This window comes from Manis javanica, chromosome 3 (genome assembly GCF_040802235.1).
Source record: "Manis javanica isolate MJ-LG chromosome 3, MJ_LKY, whole genome shotgun sequence".
Taxonomy (NCBI): domain Eukaryota; kingdom Metazoa; phylum Chordata; class Mammalia; order Pholidota; family Manidae; genus Manis; species Manis javanica.
Genome location: NC_133158.1, coordinates 216643988 through 216664078, shown reverse-complemented (window position 1 = coordinate 216664078; position 20091 = coordinate 216643988). Strand labels below are relative to the sequence as shown.

The 20091-nt window shown below is 45.4% G+C and overlaps 1 protein-coding gene and 1 long non-coding RNA gene across 9 annotated transcripts in view; one reads left to right on the top strand and one right to left on the bottom strand.

Moving 5' to 3' along the window:
• The window catches only part of LOC118968469 (uncharacterized), a 32188-nt gene extending 14315 nt beyond the window's left edge, over positions 1 to 17873 (top strand). For 2 of the 7 annotated variants that reach the window (XR_005056150.2, XR_005056147.2), the window contains 3 exons: positions 2754 to 2902; positions 3760 to 3979; positions 10048 to 11232. This is a non-coding gene — a long non-coding RNA (uncharacterized lncRNA). Of the gene's footprint in view, positions 1 to 2753; positions 3017 to 3759; positions 3980 to 8037; positions 8286 to 9061; positions 9935 to 10047; positions 11233 to 17310 lie in introns of those variants that run through there. The other 5 variants (XR_005056149.2, XR_005056146.2, XR_012129682.1 and 2 more) reach the window with 4 other exon arrangements.
• AADAT (aminoadipate aminotransferase) lies at positions 1397 to 19614 on the bottom strand. Of its 2 annotated transcripts, XM_036998837.2 has the most exons (13): positions 19373 to 19612; positions 18985 to 19153; positions 17867 to 17999; positions 14645 to 14719; positions 11515 to 11724; positions 10471 to 10536; positions 9095 to 9177; positions 8540 to 8636; positions 7249 to 7310; positions 6919 to 6983; positions 5567 to 5673; positions 2858 to 2959; positions 1397 to 1949 (listed from the first exon to the last, which is right to left on the bottom strand). In XM_036998837.2, exons 1-13 carry the CDS (start codon positions 19437 to 19439, stop codon positions 1908 to 1910), a joined length of 1278 nt encoding a protein of 425 aa, XP_036854732.2. In that variant the 5' UTR covers positions 19440 to 19612; the 3' UTR covers positions 1397 to 1907. The 2 variants fall into 2 exon arrangements, with proteins under 2 accessions (XP_036854732.2, XP_036854733.1); XM_036998838.2 differs by lacking the exon at positions 11515 to 11724 and having other exon boundaries at positions 19373 to 19614.
• Positions 19615 to 20091: the final 477 nt, after the last annotated feature.

The window sequence follows — 20091 nt, the reverse complement described above, 5'->3', positions numbered from 1 at the left end:
GCTCGCCCCGCTTCCCTGCGGCCTGTTCCCCGATGGTTTGCTTCCGGCTCTCCTCCCGCGCTTCGCTCTGGGTGGTGGGCACTCGGGCCAACGGCTTGGAAGGCGCCTGCAGGTGACCCCCAGGTGCTGCCTCCAGCCCAGCCTCGCCCCCGGCTACTCGCCGCGCGCCCCATGGATGTTCGGTCGGCAAAGCAGACGTCGCCCTAGGCGCCCGCCGCTCTCCGAGGGGAGGCCGAAGCCCTTCGGGGCAAGGAGACCTCTGGCCACCGGCCTCCCGCCGACGCCCTCCCTCCTGTTCGCCCGGCCGCAGCCACGGGTGCCCCGGCCATGCCTGGGCGGGGGGGGGGGGGCTCGCACCTGCCCTGGGGCCGTGCGGCCCCCCAGGCACCGTGCGGCCAGCTCCCTCTGTGGGTCTCGGCCCAGCGTCGCAGAGGCGTAGGCCACGGTCTCCAAACCGCAGCACGGACTCCCCAGGGTCCCCGCCCTCTTCGGCCAGCCCCGCCCGCGGCCCTTTGACCTCCTAAGAGAGTGTGCAAGGTACCTGCTTACTATGTTCATCATACTAGAATGCCAGCCCTGTAACAACAAAGATGTTTACTCACTGATGAATCACAAACACTTAGAATCGCCTGGAAATATGGGCATTCGATAAGTATTGGTTAAATATATGGACATATCTTTTCTGCTGGAAGACGTAACATCTCACACGGATGCCTGGAAAATAACAGCTATGATGGAAATGTTTATATACACAAAGGATGGAATGACAGTGACATAAACTTCCTAATTCCTTAAAGAAACTTATAGTTTTACAATTACTGTTGGAACACTGGTAATTTATTACCGAGCAAATCAAATGAATATGAGGCATTTACGAGGCTCTGTCATGACGAGGTCCTGCTCTGTCACACATCACAGGTATTACATGCACAGAAAGACACGGAGAAGGCCTGACGGTGAATGTCGGCAGCAGTCATCACGGGGTGGGATGGCGAGTGGCTTTTATTTTATTCCTTTTACTTGGGTATATATTTTATAATCAGATGGGAAAAATAAAGATCTTAAAAGGCGGGAAAAAATCATGACGAAGTATGTTCTAGGTACTTCAAGGGGTGTAGGAAGTCTGCATTATGTACCGTTAGGATTGTACTTCAGTACCTCCTACTGCGCCGATGGGCAGCGACTGCAGTGGGGCTGGGGGGACTCGGTAATACGGGTGAGTGTTGTGACCTCGTGTGGAACCCCATAAGATTGTATATCAGTGATACCTTAATAGTGAGAAAAAAGAATGTGCTTCTGTAAATTGTGTAATACTCTGAAAATACAATGTAGTAGATTTTTCTAAGTCCTGCATCTCTCTTCTTTACTTAGAATTAATGAGTCTGATACCTTTACGTGAGTTTACTTTCAGAATTTTATTTTACAGGGATTTCTATGGCATAACATAATGTCTGTGGTACTCCCAGTGAAAATCCTTCATAATGGTCAAATTCTAACAATTTTTGCAATAAGCATTCATTAAACTTTCCTAAAAATAGAAAAAGTTCCCACTATATACTATTTTGTATTTATTTTTGTACATTTTCAAAATGATTTACTGTAAAATTTTCATAGAAAATCTATGGAAAATTATAAAGTAACTACAGAATTCTTTACAATAAAACCCAGGGTAAAAGTAATTTTTTGCAGGTTGAAAATTTATCAAAAGGTATAAATGGATTATAAATATATTTTGGCAATCTGATGGACTTAAGGGCACTTTAAAGGTTGCCTTGATTACTACAGATATGACATGTTTGATGAAATCCGAGCTGTAGGTCTAACACGAAAACGATCATTTCTTTCTGCTAAAACATAGAAATACTTTATCGGAAAAATTCATGGGTTCTATGAAAAGTTTAATATCTTCATAAAGATTCTTTTATAAGTTGGGCTAATCTCTCGAAGGCCTAAAACAGAAAAAAGATAAAGATAAGACATAATGAAATCAGGATGCTGCTTGGGAAAAGCCTGCCATAACCGAGCGAGAACCTCCCCCCCTTAGGCGGAGCTGCGGCGACGAGCAGTCAGGTCTACCACCAGCCTCGCCAAGGCAGGACGCCGCCAGCGTCCCCTGGCACGCGCAGGTGTAAGAACGTCAGATCCCCAGGATGACTTTTCATTCTTACAGCCTCCGAGAACATCATTTCCTGTTTTCCCCACAACGCAAATATTTTATTTTTTCATATAATCTCTCACCCGCACCTACATTCTGTAATTTCAACTGTCCAACTTTATTCATACACAAAAGCAGTGCTAACTCAGGAGAAACATGCAGTGACGCGAGAAAGCAGGTAAATGAAGGGCAGAGACCCCCCCAGGGCCAGTCCGTCTGCAGGGAGGCGTGTAAGCTTTTCCCAGTGTTCACCTTGTGCTGTTCGGGCTCCAGACACACAGTCCTTAGGAGCTCGTCTCTGGTTTGCTGTGTTGGCTGAACCTACACTAAGAGGATTACTCTGCGATAGGTTTTCTCCAGAGAAAGAGACGGCCGTCATGCGTGTGTGCTTCCCACTCACATTAGCTTCCTGCGGGGAGGAAGGGGTTTTCTGCATAGCACGCCCGTGATCGGCCAGCACTGTTCACTGGCCTGACAACTATTTATGGAGACGGTGAAATCTAACCCCAACTTGGTCTCCTGCGTTTGCCTATTTACTGCCCTTAAAATGGGTCTTCTAATGATGATTCATGACTTTTCAACTAATATGTTTTTTTAGAAACCCAAGGAGACATTAAAGAATGCTGTAATTCACAAAATGAACAGCTGCATCAAGAAACAGACGTGACAGTCCCATTAGTCTGAACAGAGTATGGTACTCACCAGGCCCATCTGTTCTGGAGACGCCGAGGAGAAGGACGCTCTGAAGTAAGGGCTGGGCGCCGAGCTGTCGATGTAGAAGACGTTCCCAGGAGCTATTAGTATCTGAGAGAGTTTACGGAAAATCAATTACCATTAAAGGGAAACTAAAAGAAAATATAGGTAAACCTAATCTCAGAGTGGGGAAAGCTTTTTTAGTTTAAGACAAATTGTAAGATAAAAATCAATTTACATAAAAATACTGTATGTCACGCACACAAAAGTGCAGAAACTGGGAAACTGTTCACAGCAAGCACCGCAAATGCTGTCCTGCTCTGTACACAGAGAATGCGCAGAAACCGAGGACACTGAAATCCTAGCTTTGACGGGCCAAGGACAGCTTAAAAAGGAAAGAGAAATGGCAATAAACACAAACAAATGTTTAGCCTAAATAGAAACATAATATAAGTTCAAACAATGAGATACCATTTTTAAGTCACCAAAATTGGGCATGACTTTTAAGATGGGACTTCACAGATAAGTAGGTGCTGAGCAAGCAGGAAGTGGGGGAAGAATATTTCAGGGAGAAGGTACAGAGTGTGAAGGCCTGAGGCTGGAGTAAACTTGGTCCACTCAGTGAACTGAAAGGAGGTGGAACGTGTAGCAAGTAAGTAAACAGACTGAGCTATTAAGTGTGTCACCGCGGAGGGTGGGGACACTGCCGCTCCTGGTGACCACCGTGGCGGAGGGCCCACTGGCTCGAGCCCCACGTGCTCTGGGTCCTGGGCACACAGACATACTCTCGCCCCAGCTTCTTCCTCGTTACCTGTGGCCACGTGACCACCAAAGGGCGAGGGTCGCACGTGCTACGTCTAGGCCTAGAGGTCACCCCATGTGTGATCCATCGTGCTCTTTCCATTTTGTAGCCACATGGAACCCGTGTGTGGAAGACCGAACAGCACGATGGAAGGAACCAGGCTCTCAGCTCAGCCGTGCTTGGAGCGGAGGCGCCTGTAGGTCACACCTTTGAAAATTTTATGTGAGTTGGAAACAGACTTGCATCGGGTTGAGTCTTGAGATATTCAGAAGCATTGGTACTGCTCGTCAGTACATGGCGTAGACCTGGGCACTGCCTGCTGAAGTAAGGTGAGCTGGGCGTGAAACGGTCCGGGGTGCTCTGGGGAAAAGATGTCAAGGCAGAAGGTGGGTCTTTGGGTCCTGATTACAAAAAAATGGAAGCCGTTAGGCTCCCAGGATAGTGGGAAGGTCGGGTGTACTGTGAGCAGGGGGCTGTGACAGGAGGGGTCAGAGACAATCTCTTCACTGGAGGACCGAAACCGGGGCGGCGGGTGTGGTGATGAAGCTGCAGGCGATTTAGAAGAAGTGAAAGTGCCAGCAACAGGGTATATGGGATAAATGGAGAAGACTGAAAAAATTATAGTATCTTTAGTACTTAGCTCAGAGATACATAAAAACAGCCACTTACCAAATGCTCTTGATGATAATGACATTGACAGAAAAGCAAATAAAACATAAAATTGATTTATTATACTAAAATAGATTTTTTTGGAATAAGTCAGTTTGGTGTTTACTAAATACCTACTATGTAGGGTTACCAGGATTAGAACAATTAATGAAGCGGGAGGCCTGCACTCAAGTACGATGGTCAGAGAGGGTGGGTGCCTTTCCCAGGGTAGGGGGCCAGCACCCAAGTCTGGGCAGTCAGTGTCCAGGTCTGGCCTCAGCACATGGCTCTCCCGACCCCCGGGCCCCTCCCCGCGGGCACGGGCGCGGAGCCTCGCCTACACCCACACAGTCCGCGCTGCTGTGCTTACTGCTTCAAGACAGACTGAACCTGGGAACTGATCCTAGTGTTTACAGAAGACTGACAAACACAACAAAGGACCTAACTAATGGAGAAAGGATAATTTACTTGGTAAATGAAAGCTACAAGTGACAATATTTAGATTTACCAGGGTAATCAATGTCCCTGAACTGTATCTAAGTAGACTTACGACTTGAGGACAAAAGGAGAAAAGAATCTAGTAGGTACCCGTGAAGGCCGATTTTAAATGAAGAAAGCAGGACACCAACTTTCTGTGTAATGTTAACCATGTAAAATAATTACACAGCTAAATACTAGATAGACACAAGCTCTTGAAGAAAATATACCACAAATGGCCACAAAAGCTGGGTGGTAGAATTATGGGCTATTCACAATTATTTTGTTACATTTTTATGCATTTTCCAAGTTTGCTACCATGAGTATGCTTTACTTTCATCATTGGGGGAAAAAAACCCTCTTTTAAATACAAATGGAAATACGTACCAAGCATTTCCTATGTGCCAGGTATTAGTCTAAGCGCTTCATACATATTAACTCATTTAATCACCAAAGTGACCCTCTGAGGGAGGGATTCTTATTATTTCTATGTTACAGAAAAAGGGAGAGTTACTTATCCCACTTTACGTCCCCATTAAGGGGTGGGCTGGGATCCAAGCCTCCAGAATGCGGCTTGGGAGACTGTGCTCTTAGTTACTAAATAACTGGTAGCTGACGTGAATGACTATATTTCCACTAATCTGGACCGGAAAAGTAATATTTTAACTTAAAAATTTCATATATTAATTTAAAACATGAGTTTGACTGGTAGGCAGTGATAAACATCTCTGTCCATTTTTACTTAAGAAAGTACTTTAAAGAACAAATATAACTTCCCTCCCCCTTTTTACCTCTTTTTTAATGGCTTTTTCTTCAATCAGTTGTTTTACATCATTGATGCCCTTAATTTTAACCCACAAAAACATTCCAGCAGTAGGAACGTGCCATTCTGCCAAACCTACAAACAAAAGAAGAGAATACATATCTCCCATAGCCTTTTTTGACAACATCAAATATATTACTTAATGACGTAATCTGTAACTGTAAATATTTTCAAAAAAGTTCCTTCAACGACAGCATTTGAAAAACATATACTTCTATGAGTCCTGAAAACTGACATTCTAGTTTTATTTCAAAAAGTGCGTGAGAGGTGGAGGGAGGGAGGGAGATGCGCGTGTGCACTTACAGCGTGGCCCGTCCGAGGGGAGTGGGGGAAACCTGGGGCCCCGGTCTGCTCCCCTTGGACCCAAACCTGAGCCCACGTCAACGTCAGAACAGGATTTTTCAGCTCCTACGTGGTTCTGGTGTTTCAATAAATCCTATCATTTATGTAACAGCTTAGCAGTCCGATGGATTAGCATTTTTATCAGAATATAATTAATTATAAAAAGAAGTACTTAAAATTTAAGAATTCCAGGTGCATTTACAGACTTTGTGTTCCACTGAATATCCAGATAGAGAAATTAAGAAGGATAATGATTGTGATTTTCTTATTCTTTTTTAAAAAAATTTGCTGTTGATTAAAACCTTGTCTTCAACTCCACTGTACAAAATGTACTCTTATCAAAAGACAATTCTGCATTTATTAGGACTTTATAGGAAACAAGATATGACAGAAACAAGGAATTGATATTTTTTGTTTACTACTGTTCATACCAAATGCATTTTTAATGACACAGTTAAAGCCATGAATTCATTTGACTTTCTTAATAGGAAATTAAATCATCCTCCCATCAAATTAGCAACATATATTAGATAAATTAGGTTAATGATTAGAAAGCAAGTAAACTGTAATGAGAGATCTGCCTTAGATGAGGCCATTCTGTCTTTATACAGTCTGGTTAGAAAAGGAGTATATTGCTTGACAATTCCTCCTCTATTTAGGGGAAATTTTGAAATAACTCCAAAACTTTTGAGTACAGATGTCATTTAACTCAAGTTAATGCCAGTTGGTTTTTAGACTACTTGGTCTTTTTCTCCTTGAAAGCACAGCTGCTTTGCAGCAGACAGGTAACACAGAGCAGGCAGGGCAGGGCCAGGGCTGCAGACTCTTACCTCTGGGATTATTCATAGGTAACGCTGTCTTGACAAGAACTCTCCTGGACTCGTTTCTTTCCCCAGAATTATCATGCTACCCAGTGTTTATCACCCACTCATGTGGGTGTTGGTGTTTCTCACCGGACAGGATGTACATTCCACTCACCACTTAACCATCTGTCTGCAGCTGCCAGCAGTGCATCCTTCTGGGCCCTATAGAATTCAATCACTCTAGAAGAAAACAGCAGGAAGGATGTGTTAAGTGCAGTGACTGCAGAAACTAAGAGGCTTTGGAGTCCAGTGTAGAAGAATGTCTGTTCTCTCTTGATTAAAATGTTGAATGCTTGATAAGGGAATAGAGTATATTTGTCTGATCTGTCTGGTGGTAAACTTGTTACCATCGTGTTTTTTTCTCTTATTGTGGAATAATTAAAAAATGAAAATTAACACAGGGAAGTCCCTTTCTAAGTAAAATATAGAAACTAAAACACAGTACCTCTCTACATGAGCCAGGAAACCCTCTTCTCCCCATTGGTGTAGAAGCTCTGATACAAGAACCTGAAAGAGGTAAGACAATAGCAAATGTCATGGTTCAGCCTCTAAAATGTGAAAGCAAAAATGAGTAAACCACTATAAGAAGATATAGCAATCTGAATCGAGCTTTACATAGTCATTTAAAATAAATGTTAATAACAATGACAATAACAACTATTTATATAGTACTTGCTATGTGCCAGAAACTATTGTAATGAGGTAATGTATTTCAGCTAGCTTAATCTTTATAATAACTTTGCTAGGCAGGTTATAATTCCATTTTACTGGTGAGAAACTGAGAGGCACAAGGATTGAGTGATCGTCACTGAGGTCACACATCTGGCCGCACAGCCTGCATCAAGTCTGACTGTCAGCTACAGATCTACGCTGCTAAGTGCCACGCATAGTGCTTCTCTAAGTATAAACAACATTCAGTAGTTACATAGAAAAGCCTCTGAATACATTAAATAACTATAAAAATCAAAGTTCTAAATGTGATAAATGAAGCTTATTGTGAAGTTTTTACTGGTAACAGATATGAAAAATGTGGGAAAATGTGGATTAAACATGGAATGTACGGTATCCAACAAGTAACCTATTCTGAATAAGCTTGTCTGTTCATTTTGAAATCTTAGGTAGCAAAAATCTGTCCTTAAGATCTGATTCTCAAGATCGCACTGAGAACAGATCTAATGATTTCTCAAAGCTTGTGAGGAAATTTATACATTCTTCCATATTAACTTTATTTTAGTTAAAACACATCCCGACCAGTGTCCTGAGGAGAGGCTAGGACATAGGCCACGAAGGCAAGCGATGACTTCTCACCGTAGATTCTAAGACAAGGAAGCCGAACTGGTATTGCCTCACCAAGCCCAGTTCCGTCCTGGGCTAATATTAATGACCAGATTGGTGTTTTAAGGCAAGTGGAATACCAGCATCCGTCCTGTTCAGTTCAACAAAGTTATTGTGGAATTCCTGGCTACATGCTGGTGGCACAAGGTGAGGAAGATGCCCTACCTCTTGAGGAGTTTGTCATTCTCTGCAAAATGACACCAGCTGAGGTTAAGTCAATCCTTGTTTGTGTTTGAGAGAGGATGTGGGCAGCATCTGGTCTCCTAATTCAGTACCATACTCGAACTAGAGATTTGATGTTGATTTCCCTCTGTGCCACCCTAACTCAGTCTTCCTTAACAACATCTATTTTCTATTCTGATCCGATTTTAAAAAACTCATATTTCCTGAATTGACCTTACCTGTGAGAAAGTGCTGGCATGCATTGTTGAAACTTGTGTGTGTAAAACAACTCTCTCTATCAAGGGTTTTGGACCAGTTATGAACCCAATTCTCAGCCTACACAAGAAGAGAAAAGGCATAGTACCAATTCTGTACAAACACTAATATATGTCACTGACCAGCTTCATTAGGAAGACAGTTATGATGGGACAAATGGACCCAGACAATTAAAATATTCTAAAAAAACCAACCATCTGTTATTTAGAATTCATATTAAAGTTCAAGTGTGCATTTAAAATATAATGCAAGTCCAAGCATTTCTAAATAGGTTCTTTCATATATGAAACAAAAACATGACCAGTCCCACTTACAAGTGTAGGTCAATGCCCAAGTGCCTTTGATTGCTGGAGATGAATAATGGGACAGAAGGCCTGGATTAACATTGATGACCGAACTGGTGTTTTAAGGCAAGTGGAATGCAAGCATCTTGGATGAGTTGTTTGGGCTACAAGGTACTCAGGTACAATCTCTCTCTCTTTTAGATTGAGGCTTAAGTCAGAGATGCGGCGCCTTACCCCGAGGAGAGGACTTTAGAAAAGGAGTCAGCTCTGATGACACGTCCATCAATGTCCATGGAAAGAAATGTTGGGGCCCAGGGCTTGAAATGGGAAAAAACAACTGTTGGTTTGAGAATTCTGCTAATGACTATATAATTACTTCCTGTAGAGGATGCAGAAGACATAGATTGAGTGACAGAAATGCAGCCATCTTCTGTTGGCTTCATCTCAACTTTTACAATGGACTAAGGGACAGAGATGCATGTGCTCTTTATTACTATCTGCCTGTTTCATGGCTTTTCTACCAGCAACACACAGAAGGGTTTACTCATTCACTCAGTATGCCTCAGTAGACCCTTCTTGCTTCAAGGGTTGAGATCCAAGACTGACAGATTATGAGGAAAGATTCAAGAAAAACTAGTTTATATTAGAGCAAAATGAAGAGGGCCAGCAGCACTCAGGATTGGTTAGAGACAGAATGCTGATCCTCAGAACAAATGGAAAGATGAAAAAAAGATGAGAAATTTAGTCAATCTGAAAGATTCAATATTTACTTCAAAAATAGATGCATACAAGAAAGGGTATCATGTCCTGTTGAGGGTAGGGGAGAGGTAGGTGGATATGATAACCAGGTGAACCAAAGGAAAAAAATCACATTTCTGTTTGTTTGCAATAGATTTAAAGGGGGGGACTGAAGCCAAGTACCTCTGCTGTCCTGAGAACAAACAGAGACAGTGTTTGATTTTGAGGAATCAGGTCTTGGGAGCCTTTTCCAATACTACTGCCTACTAGGAAACAGCAATTGTGAAAAGTGGCATCACATATAGAAAAATAATCTAAAAACCCATTATTCTGCAGGTAAGATCCAGGCCCTAAACGACAGGATGGCAAATGCTGGCGTGCTTAGGAACGCCTTCTCCCAGGTCTCTACGGGACGCCAGGCACTGAGCACACATCATGTTCTCTTTCAGCTTGGGCACCGCTTCCCGATCACCCTGGACATCATCCCAGTCAGCTGCCACCAGGGGCTCTCGCCGGCGCCCAGGAGGAAACCCACACCTCATCCCGGGGTGTTGCAGGAGCCCGGAGCTAGGACCCGATCCAGGAAGACCGTCCGTCCTGCCCACTCCGTTCGCCCAAGGCCGAGGCCCACCGCGCTAGCTGCTGTTTTAGAAGCAAGTAGATTCGGGAAGGGGCAGCACTACCGGAGGTGCAGAGTACTGGCCCCACGGTAAAACTGAAACACTAAAGACTGAAGTGGTAGCGAATTCACAGTCATTTATTTAACTTCAGTGAGAAGGCGGGTCACTGGCACGGAGCCAGCCTGGAATCCGGTCAGCGCCGTAGCCTGCAGCTGCCCTTCTACAGTGCGGGGCGCTCCTGTCAGCACTCACCTTGGTGAACTGGAGAAAGTAGTAAGGATCATCTTCTACTATGAGGAAATCGTATTTTCTTGCGACCTGAAGAAAAGTTAAAACAGTAAGTTCATTTCTTAGGAGATACTTAAAGTGAAAATCACTGGGACGCAGAATCCTTCGCGCTGGTTGGGTGGGGCTGCACAGACCCAGGAGTGCTGGCGCGCGAGACAGACGGGGGCGGACGGAACTGCAGCACACGCCCGGCGTTGAGGAAGCGGCACTTCCATCAGACAGGCCGGCACTTACAGCCGTAGAACCGGGCGAGGCTGTCTGGGGGGGTGGTGGTGGGGGGCGTGAATAAGAACACTCAGGACGCAGCCGAGGAATGGGTGAAGAACAGGGCAAAGTTTTGGAAAAAAGGATATATAGTGAGTGAAAGGAACTGTTTGGAATCTTATGATTCCACCGCACATGATCAAATTCTATATAGTTTAACATGGGTTTGGTATGTGTTTTTAAAAGCTATTTGTAGTGACTGGCTAAGGAGCATAGTTACGTAAGTAAAAGCGACTTTACAAAAGGCACATTTGTCTTTTCAAAGGTTTCTGTATTGCTCAATGTGTTCGCTACTTTTTAAAGACTGTTTGTGGTGAGAAGCTAGGCATCATAGGCAGGTACCCAGAAGAGACCTTACAAGGGGAGCTTGCCTCTTATTTTAAGAAATGATTTCTTTGTAACCTGAAATGACAGGGGGTAGGAAAGAGGAAAGTTGAAAATAAAAATATAATGAAAATCAAACTTGGGGTCAGATATTAAGTAACCTCAGAAAATTTAACATCAGGGCAAAAATGCTATCTTTTTAATGAAAATACCAATTAAAGGAAAAGAAAAATCTCAGTTAGCAAAGGATGTAGTAATTCCTTATGTTTAAACTTGCTAAGACACTTGACATGAGGACTTCCCTTTATTAAGAATCATGTCCTCCTAAGAGGTTAGTAAGACAGGGCGCGCGCAGGGCCCCCCAAGAAGCCGCAGGGACCGGGGGCGGAGCCGGCGGCCGCGCCTCGGACTGCGGGGCACCTCGTAGATCGCCTTTTTGCGGTCGGCCGTTAACGAGTTTCCGGTGGGGTTGTTCCCGTTCGGGACGGTGTAGAGAAGCTTGGGGGTATTTCTCCTGGGGCTCTCTGACTCTTCCGGCTTCCATCTGGACAGTATTTCTTGGAGGGACTCGGGGACAATCCCGTGCTCGTCACTGGAAACGTTGATGATATTGCAGCCCAGGGGTTTCAGCTGTTGAGCACAAATGAAAAAGACGACGGGATCAGAAAGTACGTGTGTCACTGGTTCTTCTCACACTACCTGCACCTTTAAACGTACAAACGTGCTCTCGGCTCTACACTCTAGAGCGCTGAGGTTGCGCGTTCTGATTCTGTCACCGCCCCGCGGCAGATCCCATTATCCTTCAAAGACGCCCCAGCAGCTGCCGGAGGAAGGGTCGCGCTTCCCGCCTTATCCGTCAGGCTTGGCCGTGTGTCCTGCTCCGGCCAATAAATCGTGAGAAGTGATGTGTGTTCCCTGAAAAGCAGCTTTAGAATCCAGCTTGTGGGTCTGTCTGTCTGTCTGCCCTCTGCTCCAAGACTGGAGCCGTTCCAGGGAGGCTGCTTCCGTCGCCTTGGGTGGGGAGGCCGATGGCGCGGACCGGGGCTGCGGCCGCCCCGCAGTGGGCATGAAGGTGAGAGAGAGGGAAACCGAGACCCTGGGGTCGTTGGCTACATGGCATAGCTGAGCGTCTTCTGACTGAATTATCTTCATAATCATAAGTGATTCATAAACTAGATGGTTAGTAATGAATTTTTTTTAATAAAGGATATGAAACATCTGTTACACTAATACATAAGGTAGTTTTAAGGAGACGTGATATCCAAAGTGTGTAACCAGTAGTATAGCATGGGTGCATCAGAGAGCGCGGCGGGCTGGAATGGCGCCCGGGGGCCCCTGCCCCACCAGCGGTGACTGTACCCTGGGAGGCTCAGGGTGGTGTCAGGGGAGAGGCCAGGTGAGCCAGGGCAGTGACGGGGCCCCAGGGGGACTGGGGCAGCAGTTCACCAAGGGGTAAGGAAGAATTTCCGTATTTGACCAATCGCTAAGGCTGAAATGGCCCAAGTGGTGGCCTTGCTTATAGACATAATTTTGTGAAATCTTGTGGACTCTTATTCTTGGATCAACACAAAGAAAAAAATTATAAGTTAAAAAATAACAGTAATTAAGTGATGTTCTCAGAAAAAAAAGTTTTCAAAGGATAAGCCACACTCTTTTTAGCACTTGAATACAGAATTATGTACTAAGCAGAAATAATCCAGACAAACTTAAGACAAATTTAACAGTACTTAGAGTGAGAAAAACACATCTACCATGAAATACAAATTAATATTGGGCCATGAAACACACAGTACTGATGAGCATGTTTCCTCAGAGCTTGGCACAGTTTCTGTTTGGGTATGTGAAAACATTTGTGGGTTTTACATATGTAGCCATATGTAAGGACTTAAGAAAAATATGATAATTAGAATCCATTAACTAACTATTTGTTGATGAGACTTCTTTCTGTATTGAATGTTTTGGTTCCCTTGTCACAATCAAACGACCACAGATGTGTGGGTTTATTTCTGAACTTGGAATGCTATTCCACATTCTATATCTGTCCTTAAGCCAATACCACACTGTTTTGATTACTGTAGCTTTGAAGTTTGTTGTGAACTTGGGAAGGGGGAGTCCTCCAACTTTGTTCTTTTTCAAGATAATGTTGGCTGTTTGGGCCCCTTGCAATCCCTTATAAATTTGAAGATTGGCCAGTTTTAAGGAAAGGTATGTTTTCTCAATACTTATAAGGAGGGATAAAATTTATATTAAATTGAACAATCTGAAAAGGAAATTAAGAAAATAATTCCATTTATAATAGCAACCAAAAGAATAAAATATCTGGGGGAATAAAGCTAATAAAGGAGGTGAAAGACTTAGACATTAAATACTACAAACCATTGCTGAAAAAAAATTAAAGAAGACCCAAATAAATGGAAAAGACATCACCTAGTCATCATTTAGAAGACGGATACTGTTAAGCTGTCAATACTACAAAAGCAATCTACATATTTTACACAATCCCTATCAAAATTCCAGTAGCTGTTTTTGCAGAAATAGAAAAGCCAATCTTCAAATTTATAATTGCTTTTTATATTGACTTTTAAAAAGATAAAATTAAATTTGGAAAAAAAAAAAAAGAATCGCTGAAGTTGGAATCAATAAAGCATAAAGGTCACTTCACTTAATTTCCCTACTCTAAACTAGAACCACTTCTCCAACATCTCTGTTAGATGTCAGTCAGGAGTAAGTTCACCTCCTTAATGATGGGCAGTGAGGGACAAACTCCCACCTCCTTAGGGAGTCAGGTAAGGCTCACAGTTACGTTGAGCTGAAATTGTTTGCCTGTAGTTTCCGCCCTTTGGTTCCAGTTCTGTCAGCCTAAGGACATGCACAAATAAATCCATGGCCAACTTTTATATATCCAGGGACAATCGTCATGTCTCTGTAACCTTCCCTTATTGGGGAAAACAGTCGTAGTTCCTACTGGTTTATCATATGGCATGGTTTCCAGTCCCCTAGTCACTTGGATTATTCTTGTCTGATTGTACTCCAGTTTGTGTACATGCCTATCCTAAATTACTGGGCTTCAGACACACTCAATTCTCTCAGCAGTGTGTTCTGACTGGTGCGCAGCAGAGCCAGATACCAGCTTCCTCAGTCTGGAGGCTATGGTCCCATTAATTTAACACTGGAGAGGAAAGTCCTAATTATATCCTATCAGTTTACAGCTATATTAAGTTGACACATAACACGATTATATTTAGGCATATGGTAATAAAGATGGTAATGAAAAAATAAGTTTTTGTAAATAAAGTCTCATTTCAAGTGAAATATTAAGAACACAGGACATAATTTTGCACAATCTCATTTTATCACCTATACATTTAGATTTTGTAAAGTGAAATGTATAAAGAGGGTATATTTAATATCTTTTGCATATATCATTTAAGATTCTCCTGTTTACAGATGAAAGATGCCATTTTATTTTTCAGTGGACAGGTAATTCTAAAAGGTACAATGATTTCTTCTTATTTATTTAGAGTTGCCTTTTCTAAAAATGTGTACTCACAATTTGAAGTATTCCTGAATAAACAGGTTCACTTAGGAGGACATTATCTCCAGGATTAATGATCATTTCAAATACCTAATGGAAAGAAGCACAGGTTAGCTTGGATAGCACTGTTTCCATTCTGAGAACCCCTTTTAATTTGAGCCCACTAGGATTCTGGAGTAGGAGTTGGCAAATCTTCTGTAAAGCGCCGAATGATACATATTTTGTGCCAACTGCTCTTTCCTGCCTCTATAGTGAGAAAACAGCCACAGGCAATACGTAAAACAAAGGGTCTGCACAGAAACTTTCGGTTTTGATCACGCATTATGAACTATAAACAATCAGGTCAAATATGAATATTCGTTTGATTTTTATACTTGATTTATATGTGAATCCCACATTTCTCCCTTATTATTATTATTATTATTATTAATAATAAAATGCTGAAGTGGTAGGTAGATGCAAGATAAAGGTAGAAAACATAGTTTAGTGCTGTAAGAGGGCAAATACCGCCCTTGCACTGTTCACCATGTAAGAACTTATTCACTATGTAAGAATTTGTTCACCATGTAAGAACTTGTTCGTTATGCTTCAGAAGATTGGAGACTGTTGAGAACTAGGCTTGGGGTTGATTAATGATTGTGCATTGAGTCCCCTATACAGAATTTTATTGTTGTTAACAACCATTTGATCAATAAATATGAGAGATGCCCTCACAAAAACAAACAAACAAACAAACAAACAAAAAAAACAAAGGGTCTGGCTTTCAACAAAGCTCGATTTAAAGGTCAGATGAGGGCCAGATTTGGGTTGCATTCGGCTCTCAAGACAGTCTGCAACCTCTGTTCTAGGGTAAGAAATAACATTGCAACCTCTGTTCTAGGGTAAGAAATAACATAACTGCTTTGGCTCCTAAAATTCACTTTTTCCTTTTATTCCCTCTGAAAACTGAGTAACCATTCACTGTTAAGCCAGGCCTCTGTATGGCATGGGAGCATAAGGAAGAGCATAATAACATGGCTCTTGCCCGGTGGAGCCACCAGTCTGCTGTGAGCTAGACCCTAATCAAATAATTACTCAAGTAAATGTATCTCTAAAAGCAGTGATGGGTGCTAGCAAGCGTAAACATGGTATCATGAGAGCTCATTGTCAGGGGACTCGGGCGTTCCTGGAAGGCTTCCCTGAGGAAGCGAAGAGTTGGCATTGGAGGTGAGGACAGACACATTCTGAGGAACTGAGAGAACCGTGTGGCTTGCAGTGGAGTGTGAAGAAGAGTGGGCAGAGGCCATGCCGTGTTGCACACAGGCCTGTGAGGCCAGGAAGAGTTTTGGGGGGGCTGGGGAGGGGCGGTCACAGTGTCACGGGTGCACGCTGGGATCCTTTGGGCTCCGACAGGAGGGAATGAGAGGAGCGAGAAGTGTGGGAAGTCGTGGAAGTTCTTCGGAGTGTTCAGGGAGTTTTTGTGCAGTCCTGGGGACAGATGAGCATAGTCTGGGCGAGAGTGATGGTGGTGGGACTGGAGAGAACTGAGAGGCGTTCAGGAAATCGAATCCACCGGAACATGATCGTGGGCTCCGGGGGAGTGAGGAAAAGGGGGGCCCGGGACAACACCTAGACTCCGGCTATGGAACCGGAGATGGGAGGCCACGCCATTCACCGACACAGAATCAGAGGCACCCGTTTTTGAGGGAGGTGGGTGCTTCGGTTGGACGTGCCTCTGAAACACTCCGTGATGGCACCAGATGGGTAAATGCATTTGGCAGGAGCCTGAGAGTCACTGCGTGGGACCGATCACATGGCTGTGAAGGAGGCACCCAGGGGAAGCACAGATTAAGGGGGGAAGTGCAAGGACTGAGCCTTGAATGCTGGTAACTCATGGCTGTGTAGAGGGCACTGCAGAGGAAGCTGGGCAAGTGGGCCAATGTGGTGCTGAGAGAACCAGAGAGGAGAGTTCCAGAGAGGATGGGGAGGTGGGCGTTAAAGGACACTTAGGGGTAAGACAGGCTTGACGGACCTTAGATCTTGCAGAGAGTATGATGTCCATTGACATCAGTAGAGCCAGATGATAGATTTTTCCCAACCTAAATCAAAGGGATTTGTTGTGACTACATCTTATATAAGCCACAGAATAAACCTTTCTCACTTTGTGATGTTTCACGATCCCCAGTTCAGACCTCTCCTTCCTGACATCTTAACAACCTACATCTCATGACAAATAATTCTGTCATTAGCAACTGACACTGAAGACTGAATTTTGTTTCTAGTCTAGTCTTGGATGTTCCATTCACCTTGTACTTATGGCTTTTGGCACATTATGACAAACAATATCCCCTTCTGAAAAGCTTCTAGTTGATTCGGGTTTTCAAGGGCAGCCTAGGACCAAAGTACGTGGGTGGCATGTGCACTGTCAAATGATGAAATGAAAACCTGATTATGTACATTTTCCATGTCAATTAGAGGACATGAGAATGTCAAATACTCTAAATAAAAAGGAGGGCTGTTTGTTATCAGGCAGAATCGTTTAACAGATGTAGACAAACACAGGTGCCCAAAATAATCTCTCTCCTGCAGAACAAAGTGAAATATTCAAGCTAAAACCACTGTAATATGCATGTAAGTGAGCTATTGATGTATGTGGCCGTGTATGCTGTTTTCCTTCCTTGATATGACTGGTATTGTGGCAGATAAAGAAGAAACTGTCTTGAGCACCTTTCTGCAGAGAGAGAGAACATGAGAACCAGCCCAGAGAGAAGCCAGAGACACAAACATACACACGGATCTGGACAAGCCAAGCCAAGATAGAAGCAGCAGCGAGCACAGATGTGTACATAAGCAGACGTGCAAATGAGTAATATTTCATCCCAGGAGTGGCAGGACTGCCTTCTGAAGAACTTAAAAACCATCCTGAGATTTCGTTATAGGCATAAATCACGATGCAACCTGAACCTTTCTCTGAGCCACGTGAGAAGGAGCAACGCTCACAAAGCCTCTGGCAGGAGCTGAGTACTCTCTTCAGGGGAATCTGTCTTCATGCCTGGTAGCTCTGGGTCACTGGCCACATGATGTAGGTTTAAGAGAAATCAGGTTGGTGAATATCTTTAGTTTCCTGTTGAGAACTCTACGTAAAGACAAGAAAGGCTACCAGGACATGCACAGCATGATCTCTCGTGGTGAGGTGACATGTGCATTTACAAACATAGCTGATGATCACGGTGAGATGCCCTCTGCATTCAGCCTTACCTTACAGAGCCCGTCTTGGCTGCCAGACGTAACACACAGGTCCATCTGTCCTTGGCTGGCAGGGTAATGGATACTGGGAGGGTTATGCAATTTTACTTGCAACTGTTTCAGCCAGGACAACAGCTCTGGGATTCTAAACCATAAAATGTATTTTCAAACTTACGGAAGTGAAAACCGTAATTATAGGAGACAGTAATTAGGTGGTAGCTTTATACCAGGCACTTTATAAATCTTCACATGTTTTGCCAATATTAAAATTCCTAATTAAAAGGCAAGGCAACAGATTTTGAGATTCAAAATTCACATAAAGTCAATCAGCCAGTGATTTTAAGTGAGCTGAGATCTGAATCTATGCCTTTCTTACTCTAAAGCCTACGTTCTTTCTTTCACAGTCCAGCACTCACTGCATAATGGATTCTGTGTTTTTAGGAAAATTTCTATAGGCTACCTTGAAGTTCAGGCTCTGTAAATTCTTTGTATCATGGAAAGAAAAGCCTGTATGTATAATTCGCGTATATACTACATATATAACATATAATTCATATATATAACGTATTATATTTCAATATACTTTCTGATCACAGAAGTGGCTTTAATAAAGTAATATACAGACCCTCTATAAATTATCCTTTATTTTTGGAAGAAGATCAGCTTAGTAAAGTCTTTAATACGTGTTCCAGCGCGCTTTTAGGAAGTTAAAGAAATCTGAACTTTAATCCAAGGCATTTGCATGGCTGCCTGAAAGTAGTATGGGAACAGAATCACGAGAAAGTGTCCCCAGGCCTTAAGATCGCCGCTTCCCGGATCCTTGTCCGCTCCCCTGACCTGCTGCCCCGCCCAGCTCTCATCCATTCCAGGCTCCAGGGGCACTGCCCGCCCGCAGCCTCCGATCCCCGCAGCCCCTGCCGGCCGAGCGGCGGGCACTGGAGGCGCTAGGCGTTCAGTGCCCCTGCTGTCCTTCGCTCCTTTTTGAAGACTTCCTGAGACCTTCCTACTGCCAAAATACCAGTTAAAAAGGACACGGGTCACTTCATCAGCGGGCCTTTGGCCGCCGCTCAGGACAGCGACCCGACGGAGGCGCACCGCCCCGGGAGGGGGCCGCGGCGGCGCGGGCTTACCCGGCGCTGGGCGAGTACTGCAGCGCCCTCGCCATGCGCGCTCCGTCCAGCCGCACGGCCTTCCCGTCGTGCGTGGTCACCACGGCGGCCTGGAAGGGGAACGTGCTCGGATTCGGGGCCCCCGCGGCCAGGGAGATGAGCGACCGCGGCGCCCTGCTCAGGATCTCCGCTGCGGGGCACAGAAGAGAAGACACCGCGCTGAAGACCCGCCCCGGTCAGCAGGCCCGCCGACGAGCCGTGTCCCGGGGTCGGACGCCGGTCCGAGGCGCCCCCTCCCCCCCGGCCCGGGAGCGACGGGGGCCGCGGCCCTCCTCCGCGCGCAGCTCCGCGCTGCCGGCCGGCCGCCCGTCCTCCCTGCCGCGTGCTCAGGGCTCGGCCCCGGACTCACTCAGGACGCGGATGGCAGAAGGCTCTCTGGCCGCGCTCGTGGCCGTGAGGAAGCGCGCGTAGTTCATGGCTGCGATCGATGCCTGCGCCCCTGCGGGAGTGCGAGACTGGAAGCCCAACGGCGCGCACCCCGGCCGGCCCGGAAACGCACCTCCGCCGCACCGCCCACCGCAGAGCCCGCCGGTAAAGGAGGCCCGAGCGCGCTGCCTGTCCGCCACCACCGTCCCAAACCGCAGCCGTGGCCCCGCCCTCCCACCACGCCCCTCACGCGTGACCCCGCCCCTAACCGTGGCCCCCGCCCTTACCCCGCCCCTCGGTCGTGTCCCCGCCTCCTTCCCTCTGCCCGTGGCCACCACCACCCTACCGCTCCTTCTCGTCGGCCCTCAGCCCGCCCCCTCCCCTCCCCCCGTGTCCCCGCCCCTTCCTCCCCTCTCTTCAGCCATAGCCCCGCCCCTCCTGCCGTCACCGTGCGGCGGCCACCGCCCCTCCCGCCCCCTCGGCCCGTGGCCCCGCCCCTCTTCGCGGTCGGCCTGTGGCTGCCACAGCCCTCCTGCTCCGCCCCCTAAGGCCCGCCCCTACCCTTCAGCCGTGGCCCGCCCCCTCATCCAATGTCTCCGCCTCACTGTCCCTCAGCCGTGGCCGCGCCCCCTGTCCTCAGCCTATGTCTCCGCCCCTCAGCCCGTGGTCGCCACAACTTTCCCGCTCCACACCCTCAGCGCA

Excerpts from the sequence above, each read along its gene's own strand:
- AADAT (XM_036998837.2), bottom strand. The coding sequence starts at position 19,439 with ATGAACTACGCGCGCTTCCTCACGGCCACGAGCGCGGCCAGAGAGCCT. Across the intron at positions 19,154-19,372 it reads TTCTGCCATCCGCGTCCTGA|CGGAGATCCTGAGCAGGGCG; the intron begins GTGAGTCCGGGG and ends TGTGCCCCGCAG. Across the intron at positions 10,537-11,514 it reads GCAAAAAGGCGATCTACGAG|GTCGCAAGAAAATACGATTT; the intron begins GTGCCCCGCAGT and ends ACTTTTCTTCAG.